At 52.2% G+C, this 9,752-nt stretch overlaps 4 protein-coding genes and 1 non-coding gene across 5 annotated transcripts; 4 read left to right on the top strand and 1 right to left on the bottom strand.

Moving 5' to 3' along the window:
- The first annotated feature begins 1,807 nt into the window (after positions 1-1,807).
- J4E79_010161 lies at positions 1,808-1,879 on the top strand. Its single transcript has one exon. It is a non-coding gene; the product is annotated as a tRNA-Arg (tRNA).
- Positions 1,880-2,767: 888 nt separating this feature from the next.
- On the top strand, positions 2,768-4,279 carry RPT5 (26S proteasome regulatory subunit 6A; the record flags this gene model as incomplete). Its single annotated transcript, XM_049359000.1, has 3 exons — positions 2,768-3,078; positions 3,161-3,576; positions 3,624-4,279. 3 exons carry the CDS (start codon positions 2,768-2,770, stop codon positions 4,277-4,279), a joined length of 1,383 nt encoding a protein of 460 aa, XP_049206733.1.
- Positions 4,280-5,435: 1,156 nt separating this feature from the next.
- Positions 5,436-6,922, top strand: J4E79_010159 (uncharacterized protein; the record flags this gene model as incomplete). Its single annotated transcript, XM_049358999.1, has 3 exons — positions 5,436-5,868; positions 6,079-6,533; positions 6,581-6,922. 3 exons carry the CDS (start codon positions 5,436-5,438, stop codon positions 6,920-6,922), a joined length of 1,230 nt encoding a protein of 409 aa, XP_049206732.1.
- Positions 6,923-7,103: 181 nt separating this feature from the next.
- Positions 7,104-8,443, top strand: J4E79_010158 (uncharacterized protein; the record flags this gene model as incomplete). Its single annotated transcript, XM_049358998.1, has 2 exons — positions 7,104-8,257; positions 8,311-8,443. The coding sequence occupies 2 exons, from the start codon at positions 7,104-7,106 to the stop codon at positions 8,441-8,443; spliced, it is 1,287 nt and encodes a 428-aa protein (XP_049206731.1).
- A 417-nt stretch (positions 8,444-8,860) lies between these two features.
- Positions 8,861-9,475, bottom strand: J4E79_010157 (uncharacterized protein; the record flags this gene model as incomplete). Its single annotated transcript, XM_049358997.1, has 2 exons — positions 8,861-8,943; positions 8,995-9,475. 2 exons carry the CDS (start codon positions 9,473-9,475, stop codon positions 8,861-8,863), a joined length of 564 nt encoding a protein of 187 aa, XP_049206730.1.
- Positions 9,476-9,752: the final 277 nt, after the last annotated feature.

Below are 9,752 nucleotides of genomic sequence, written 5' to 3'. Positions count from 1 at the left end.
GTCAAGTGAGGGATATAGCACTTCGTCGGAAATCCCTCACTTGACAAATCAAGCGGTGAAGGCACACCGTCTGCCTCTAATGGAACCGGACACCGAATGGACACTCGGACATGGCTACTCATCACCACTGTCATCCCCCAAATGCTCTCTCTCTCTGTCTTTCTCACAGGTGACCGCCAAAGCGGATGTGTCAAGACCAGACAACAAGCGCGAAGCAGAACTCCTACCCACCCAGCAACTCATACAATAAAAAAACTGAACAGCCTAGAGCCTACGTTGATCTTAGACCGCCTAGTTTGTATGTTTTTATCTTAATGTAGGCTCCAGGGTGTTTAATTTTCTCCTAGGCTGACGTGCCAGTCTATCGCAAACTTAGGGGACAGGTATTAGCATTTGGTGAGGAAACGTTGGTATAAAGATAGATGAGATAGTTTTGCCCGATAGGTCTTTAACACGGAAGATAGCTAGGTCTTGTAATTTCAATGCTATGCCCGAGTATTCACTACGAGTAGACTGCGTTGAAGCTGATACCTTCGTACGATTCAATCCACGTGGTTGCCCACCCAAGCAACCAAGTGGATTGGATCGTACGAAGGTATAGGGTTAGTCACCATCAGTCACCATCCCAGTCTGCTCGAGGTGGACGCTTATGACTGTTCTGATGACACAATGATCATTTGAAACATGTGAATGATCAAATGATCATTTTGTCATCAGAACCGTCATAAGCGTCCACCTAGCCAATACTCGGATATGGCATACCCATCGCCACCTTCATCCTCCCAAAGCGCTTTCTTCCCTTCTTACCAAAAAGAAATCGCTACAGCGAATGTGAAGACACCAGCAGAAGCAAAAGCAAAGGCAAAATTCCCACCCAACCCTGTCTATCACAAACTCCAGAGAACCAAAAAAAAGCCATCCAACTCCAGATATGTTGCCGAAATGAAAGATATTCACCACCCAAACTTCTCAACCTGAACATCGACATCCCTCCCGCTCCAAATCAACTCCGCACATGTATTCCTTACATCCATGACCAGCCCATCAGGTCCGCTAACTACAACACCAGTCCTCGTATTCCCATGTACATCCTCCTCTTCAACCCACTCTTTCACAATACCACCAGCATCCGGTCGGCCTGCAAGTGTCGTCGGCGGCGTGATGAGCACATCTAAACCCCAATCCTCTAATTCCTTTAGTTTATCCTCTGGGATCCAGAGACGGTGGTCGAGTGAATGCGTTATCCAGAGTAACTTTACTTTTCTCTGGGATCTGAGCGTGGGTTCGGGGTCGGTGGAGGAGGGTTGCAAAAGGGCGTAGAGGAGGGGGTACGCGACTGCTATCCCGGATCCGCCTGCGATGAGGATGGCTGTTGAGGAGGATTCTAAAAGGTCGAGGGCGTGGGATGAGCCGTAGGGGCCGTCGAGGCAGCTCCGTCCCAGTCTTCTCGAGGTGGACGCTTGTGGCGGTTCTGATCACGTTCTAACAGCCGTTAGACAACTTTGGGAATTCTTCTTCTCTAGCTTAGGCGATAGCTTCCTAACAATATTGTTAGAATCTGTCTATGTGCTTGGTCGTTTTGCTCGAACATGGTTTAGTTGTGTAGTTTCGTGGAATTGTGGAGCTCTTATATTAAGTTCCAGTCGTGCCTTGTCGATTGAGAAGACCCCTGCTTTCAGCGGAACTATCACTGTGCAAGGTTAAATCTGGAAACTTGGCTACACCGCGAGTCCGTCAGTACAGTACCGCCGTCACAATACCGATATATACAGCACCATTTGACAGAGTTCCATGAAGAACAACGTATGGCACCATGGCCTAATGGTAAGGCGTTGCTTTCCGGTGGCAAAGATTGCGAGTTCGAGTCTCGCTGGTGTCGAAGTTCTTTTTTGCCCCGGGAAATTCTTGCGCCGTCTGCAGAACCATATTGATGCAGCGATGGTATGTTAAAAGACCTGTGGCTAATTTTTTTTGGGGAACTCGAGAAGACTGCCTTACTGAAAGAAAAGCGCCCCCCACTCTGCGCTGTTGCCTCGTTTGAGAGGAACGGATGAAGATTTTGGAAACCAAAACGCTTATATCGCGGAGGTTTTGCGGCTTTGACGCACACGAAATGGTGTGTACCTAACAGCCCATCGCAGTTGCTTCCTGTTTCCCTCACCAGTACGATCACTACATAGAAGAAAAAAACTAAACAGGTCTGCAGACTACATTAGGATAAAAACTTACAAAGTAGTAACCTAACATTACTGTAGGCTCTAGGCTGTTTAATGTTTTCTTAGGTAGCTGTGCGATTACCTTTATCTTTACATAAAACATCTCTATTAAACACTATTATTATTGCACAGCAAACTGAACCTACTCAGCATCATCGTACTAATCACACGTGTTGAATCTTGTCTATACCTGCGGGCGGGTGTTCGCACAGCTCCTTTCGTATAGAACTGCATGATATCTAAATTTACCCTCTAGTAGCATCGCCGTTTCCTTGATCAAGCTGCAGACTAACAGAATGACACTTCCCATCTATCGCGCGTTGTTGCGCGCGACGGATCGGCGTTCCCAGACGCCAAGACAACCGGAGCTAGGGTCTCTCACCGTGCACGGGTGCGTACCTTCGTAATCCGTAGCTGCCTCTACAGCTCCACATCACCGCCGCACCACAACAACCTCTTTGTCGGCGTCATTCACCACCATCACTCTTGCACCGACCCAGTCATCTCTATCATCCCACACCGCGTAACGTCGCTCTCACAACACCGCCACCATGTCCACACTCGAAGATCTCGACGACCTTGAGCGCCACGAGAAGGAAGAGAACAAGGACGATGACAAGAAAGACGGAGGCAAGGACGGAAAGAAGGCTGATGGCGATGCAGAGATGCAGGATGCGGAACCAGAGGAGGAGCAGCTCGACGAAGAGATCCTGAATTCAAGCACACGAGACATCGTCGCGCGCAAGCGGTTACTGGAGAACGACATGCGCATCATGAAGAGCGAGTTCCAACGGCTCACACACGAGAAGGCTTCTATGAACGAGAAGATCAAGGACAACCTAGAGAAGATCGAGAACAACAGGTATGTCATTGACGTGATTGCTGTCACCCCGCAGCGCGCTGGACTGACGCGGCTTCGTGGACAACACACTGACATCTTGTAGGCAACTACCATACCTCGTCGGAAACGTTGTCGAGATTCTCGATCTGGACGTCACCGAAGAGGCCGCCGAGGAAGGAGCAAACATTGACCTAGACGCCACCCGCGTGGGCAAGTCGGCGGTCATCAAGACCTCAACTCGGCAGACCATCTTCTTGCCTCTCATCGGTCTAGTAGACCATGAGAAGCTGAAGCCCGGTGATCTCATTGGTGTGAATAAGGACTCATATCTCGTCCTCGATACCCTACCCGCAGAGTACGACAGTCGGGTGAAGGCTATGGAAGTCGACGAGAAGCCAACTGAGAAGTACACCGATGTTGGAGGTCTTGACAAGCAAATTGAAGAGCTCGTTGAGGCGGTAGTATGGCCCATGAAGGAGGCCGAGCGTTTCAAGAAGATTGGCATCAAGGCGCCGAAGGGTAAGCAACTCTAACGCTCATCTCTAGACATGTGCTAACGATCGTAGGTGCACTGATGTACGGTCCTCCCGGAACCGGAAAGACCCTTCTCGCCCGAGCCTGCGCTGCCCAAACCGATGCCACATTCCTCAAGCTCGCCGGCCCACAGCTCGTACAAATGTTCATTGGAGATGGTGCGAAGTTGGTCCGTGACTGCTTTGCCCTGGCGAAAGAGAAGGCACCCTCAATCATCTTCATCGACGAATTGGATGCCGTTGGCACAAAGCGTTTCGATTCCGAGAAGTCCGGAGACAGGGAGGTGCAGCGAACCATGTTGGAGCTGCTGAACCAGCTGGACGGTTTCGCCTCCGATGACCGTGTCAAGGTTCTTGCCGCGACGAACCGAGTCGATGTCTTGGACCCCGCTCTGCTTCGTTCTGGACGTCTGGACAGGAAGATCGAGTTCCCGCTACCAAATGAGGAGGCCCGCGCACAGATTATGCGTATCCACTCGCGGAAGATGACTGTCGACGACGCCGTCAACTGGCAAGAGTTGGCTCGCAGCACTGACGAGTTCGGTGGTGCGCAGTTGAAGGCTGTTTGTGTCGAGGCTGGTATGATTGCTCTCCGGACCGGTCACCAGAAGATCAGTCACGAGCACTACGTCGATGCTATCGCTGAGGTACAGGCAAAGAAGAAGGACACAGTCAACTTCTACGCCTAAAGTGTAGTTTGTTGGTGGTGTAGCCGCTTGCATGCGTGCACTCTCATGCCGGGCTTGTAATAATACTTAGACCTTCAGCATAGTACCATAGCGGAAATGACGATTATGAACAACAAGGGTCGGATTTTAGTTATTTGTTGTGAGATGATTTGAATATAGCGTGAACAGCACATGGCGTCGAGATACTCAGACATCATACAGTATGTTTACCTCGACCTTGGAATACTGATACAGATCCAGTGGTATAGCCGCGCCTCAAGTCTCACGCATAGCGAAGAGAATGAGGCTTCAAGTTAGACTGTGGCCTATTCTTGATTCAGGATGGTCACTGAAGATTTACTCAAATATACAGGATGATTGCAATACCTTCAAGGTGGTTCGCCGGAGTGTCTGCTGCGTCCTCACATCTCACACCTAGCCAACCCTCCTGCGCAAGGCTGGCAGCTGCCGACATCGTCCGGGATCATCACTCGCACCCGATAACTCAAAGTGACTTGCATGTAGGAAACAACGCCGAGCCACCATCGCGCTCCTTCCATGCGTTCGACGTCCCTGCATTCTGGCACGCCCTCCCTCCTCCCCTCTGATTGGCCGCCGACCCCACCAAGCGCAACCTCAACCATCCCCGTCTCAACACCAACATGCCAGGCACGTCTCACCCACGCGCAACAACACCTCCATCCGATAGGTCGAACTGACGTCTTTGTTCCCTCTCTAGACTCTTGCTATTCAAGATCTGGAGATACTTTCGGTTCTATTAGGACCCTGCATAGCCGCCTCTAGCGGTGGTGCGGTAGTCTACTCAGGGCAGTTCCGTAATGCTGATAGTAAGGTAGGTAGGTTACTCTGGTAGGCTGTCTGGGCGCTGTTTGAGCGATCTTCAGAACATGTGGTGAGGGTCATTGGCTGCTAGGTGACGCGAGACACGAGGACGAAGCCGTACGCCAGGCTGTGCAGCGGGGTGACCTTGTCTATTGGGGCATGCGGGTATGTATGATGACCGAACCGAAGTCGGAATGATGCTTGAGGGACTCGGAATGAGGGCTCATATAACCCCTCCATGGTGTTTGTGGGGTTTCTTTTGTTTTGTTGTCGTTCCCCCCTCCCTCTCCTCTCTTGTTCATTGCTTCTACTGTCTTGTTGTGAAGTCGCAGCTATGCAGGCTCTCTCAAGTTTTGTTCCAAGTGACCCGTTTCACCAACTTACGGTTACGCTGTGCCTCGTCGGTGTGTTTCTTACTGTGGTATTTGCTCTTGCGTTCAGGCCGAAGAGCAAAGATCAGGCGCCGAGTACGTTCGAAGCTTACCTCAAGTTCATCTATGGGTGCTTCTTGAAGCCTCATACTGGAGACGGATCTGGAAGTCAGCAGGATGCTCTGGTACGTTTGAAGAAGGTACAAAACTCGGGGCTTGTCTCATGGAATGAACAGGAAAGCTTCTACAAAGCTCAAGCCGACGTCTACGATGCCACCCGGCTCAAGCTTCTTCGGGGCCGTGAGGATATGCTGGGACTGGTCGCTGCACAGCTGAAGCACCGAACCGAAGCGGGCCTAATCTCGCAACGACCAGTCTGGGTTGATGTACGTGACAGTAGGCTTGGATGATGGTCGATGTGCTAATGATCTCAGATTGGTGGAGGAACTGGTCACAAGTAAGTACACAGTATCCAGTACCAATATTGCCTTGCTGACGAAGTACCAGTGTTGAACAGATGAACACCTTCGTTCCAGTGGCAAGCTTCTTTCGCGCAGTCTGTAAGTCTGAAAGAATCAACTCACAAAGCTTTTCTAACACATGCAGATGTCGTCGACCTCTCCCCCTCTCTCTGCGAGATGGCCCGGAAAAGGTTCGCCCGTCTCGGCTGGACGAACGTAAAGGTCATCTGCCAGGATGCGCGCGCCTTCCGTCTTCACGAACACGAACCGCAAGCATACGAACGCAAGGAAATGATCTCCAAAGAGCAAACTGTTCGCGACCTCGACGAGAACGCGGATGCTGGTGGTGCTGAGCTTGTCACTATGAGCTATGCTCTCAGCATGATCCCCGAGTTCTACCCTGTCATCGACTCAATCGATAGCTTGATGAGCCCCAACGGCGTCATCGGTGTTGTCGACTTTTACGTGCAGAACCAGGTCGACTTCATGGGTAGGAACTACATGGGTGGTGCTATTGATCGTCACTGCATGTGGATTTCGCGTGTGTTCTGGCGGACATGGTTTGAGATTGACCGTGTTAATCTTGAGCCTGCGCGACGAGTATGTCACATTCTTGCGGTACAAGCACAACTCCTGACCTCGTCTAGGACTATCTTGAGTACCGGTTTGGCACGGTCCTTAGTATCAACGCTCGCAACAACTTCTTCGGCACCGGTATCAAGCTCCCCTACTTCATCTGGCTCGGTTGCTCAAAAGACCATGGCGCATCCACACAGAAGCTCGCTGAGATCGATGCCGCTGCTACTGAATCGCCTTACCTCACAGCTCTTGATCTCCAAACAGGAGCTACGCAGACTGACGTCGAAGTCCACTCAAAGGCCTACGAGTCGGCAGTGGTGAACCTACAATCCAGCCTCCCACTCCCGGCAACATGGTACCAGAACCACCACTGGCGCATCCACTACGACTCCTCTCTGCCTAAGGGTTAGTTAGCGGTCACGAATAGCTCTCAAGATGTCTTGCTAACTTATCACTAGTATGTAGCTCCCTTGCGATGATTTGCCAACGCGGTGCTGAGACATCTTACTATTCGTGCTGACAGCTTGACAGCACACTCGATTCAACGACTCATACATCTACGCATTCACCTGGGAAGACGACGTAGCAGACATGCGCCTCCTCAAGCCAACCTCCAACGACGTCGTGCTAGCAATCGGCTCAGCGGGCGACAACATCCTCGCCTTCTGTCTCGAGAACTGCCGTCGCGTCCACGCCGTCGACCTCAACCCCTCGCAAAACCACCTCCTCGAGCTCAAAGTCGCCGCCTTCACCGCGCTCCCCTACCAAGACGTCTGGAAGCTCTTCGGCGAAGGCAAGCACCCCGACTTCCACAACCTCCTAATCCAGAAGCTCAGCCCGCACCTCTCATCCGAAGCCTTCCAATTCTGGCTGCACAACGGGCCTTCAGTGTTCTCTTCTTCCTCGTCAAAAGGCCTCTACTACTCCGGCGGCTCCGGCAACGCCCTCTCAATCGCAGGCTGGCTCTTCCACCTCCTAGGCATGACCTCGGACGTCAAGAAACTCTGCACAGCATCCACTTTGAACGAACAACGGGAAATCTGGCAAAGCTCCATCAAGACCGTGCTGCACTCCAGGATCCTCACCTGGGCCATCCTCGGCAACGAAAAGTGGCTCTGGAAAGCACTCGGCGTGCCCCCTGCCCAACGCGCCGTCATCGAAGCTGATTTCAAGAAAACCGACGACTTTGACGAGACCAAGACACCGGCGGTGGCTAAATCGGATGCAGCGGCAGACTACATGGCGTTCCACGAAGAGCCGTCCGACGAAGCACTCAAATCGAATTCTGGGAACGCGATCTATGAATACGTACTCAACACTTTCGAGCCCGTCATCAACACCACTCTCCTCTCCACATCAAACCACTATTACCTCCTCACCCTCCTGGGCCACTACACACCAACATCCCACCCCACATACCTCTCTCCGAAATCGCACATCAAACTCAGCAAGCCCAACGCGTTCAACGGTCTTCGCATCCACACAGACGAGATCTCAGAGGTCATTGCTAGAATGCGACCCGGTACACTAACCATTGTCGTGGTGATGGATAGCATGGATTGGTTCCCACCGTCCGGCCAACAAGCACTCAAACAGATCCGGGCGCTGAACCGCGCGTTGAAAGTAAAAGGACGGGTTATGCTCCGGTCTGCGGGGTTGGAACCGTGGTATATCAAGGTGTTTGGCGAGTATGGGTTTGCGGTTAAGAGGGTGGCTGTGAGGGTGCCGGGGAGCTGTATTGATCGGTATGTTGCCTCTTGGATGTCGTGAAGACGTACTTACTAACTAATGAATGTAGGGTTAACATGTATGCGTCTACGTGGATTTGCACAAAGGAGATGGGGATTGAGCGCGAGGATGTCAAGGTGGGCTTGCGGAAGACGAGTTTGGCGGAGTTGAAGCTTGAGGCTCCTGCTTTGCGTATGGAGTAAGGATTTCCTTCGTCTCTTTCTTTTGATTGCCTTGTCTTGTAGCATCGGTGGCTGCTTGTCGTTCTTTTCCTTGTCCCAAAGCTGTTTTCCACATCAGTAGTTGTTGCCAGATACCTAGAATCCTCTCTTTGCACATATGTTCACCTGTGCACGCGTACATAGTACATTGTCCTGATATTAAAGATATAAGCTTATTGGCTTTCCTGCTACGTGTACACATGATATAACATCCAACGCGTTATCGTGGCAGCACCCCCTCCCTAGAGCAACCCCGAGTTGCGAAGTATGAAGCTCGAAGTCTATTGCGGACCGGAAAAAGACGCCCATGCCCAAAAACAGCCGTTGATGGCAACCTTCCCAAAGTTCCAGACCGTTATCCGACGAAGTGAAAGCAGACGGTCGGTCGATCGACCCGGCCTAGTTGGCGTTCTGGTACCGAGTCTTTCCGACGGTGAAAGGGACGTAGCGGTACTTGATCATGTGTTGAATCTGTCGTCGCACTGTCATAAAGTCAGCCTAGAACTCATGCGCACATCCCAGAATCAACTTACTCGTCAAGCCAAAAAGAATCAACCAGTAAACGACCAACACGGGCCAGAAGACGGGCAAGTTGAAAATCTCAAACCAGCTGCAGAAAAAGCCAATAGCAATCGCCTTGGTAGTCGAGTACCAGAACTTGAACTCGGGCAGCCTGCGGACGAATGGCCTAAACTCCTGGTCCTCCTTGGTGGGCAAGCCGCTCGCATTGCCGTCCTCCATGCCCTCATCTTGCTCGAGCGCGGGGTCGAATTTGGGGGACAGGAAGGCGAGGAAGAGGTTCAGCAGGTAGATGCCGAGCGAGTATGCGACAATGTACCAGCCCTGGGCGAAGAAGATGCGCAGGCCGAAGAGCAGGAAGAGCGTCGCTGTGCCGCCCCATCGGTAGGGTGTGTAGGGCGTTGACTTGTCGAGGTACGTCTGGAACAGGCGCCCGTACTTGGTTGTTTGTGCTGTGACGGCGCTGAAAGGGGTATCGGGCTCGGGCGAGTCCATGGTTGCGTCGCGGCGGGGGTGGGAGGGTGTGTGGTGATGGCGGATGGGTGAAGTAGGTGCGCCGCGTAGGAAGGCGTGGGTGGGTGAATGCGGAGGCGACGGCTTGTTGAGGGAATCGTGTCAAAAAGTTGAGATGCGTCGCAAGGCTGGGGCTTAGATCGCCGGCGCCCGCCCAGAACGCGCTAGGACCAAGGTAGCGAGGGCCGCTAGTCGCGTCGAAGTGGGATGTTGGTACGGGCATGTTTTGGCGGGCGCGCCTTTACCGAGGTGCCGATGC

This window comes from Alternaria viburni (genome assembly GCF_023758015.1).
Source record: "Alternaria viburni strain BMP 2772 chromosome Unknown scaffold_28, whole genome shotgun sequence".
Lineage (NCBI taxonomy): Eukaryota > Fungi > Ascomycota > Dothideomycetes > Pleosporales > Pleosporaceae > Alternaria > Alternaria viburni.
This window is presented reverse-complemented; position numbering and strand designations above follow the sequence as displayed.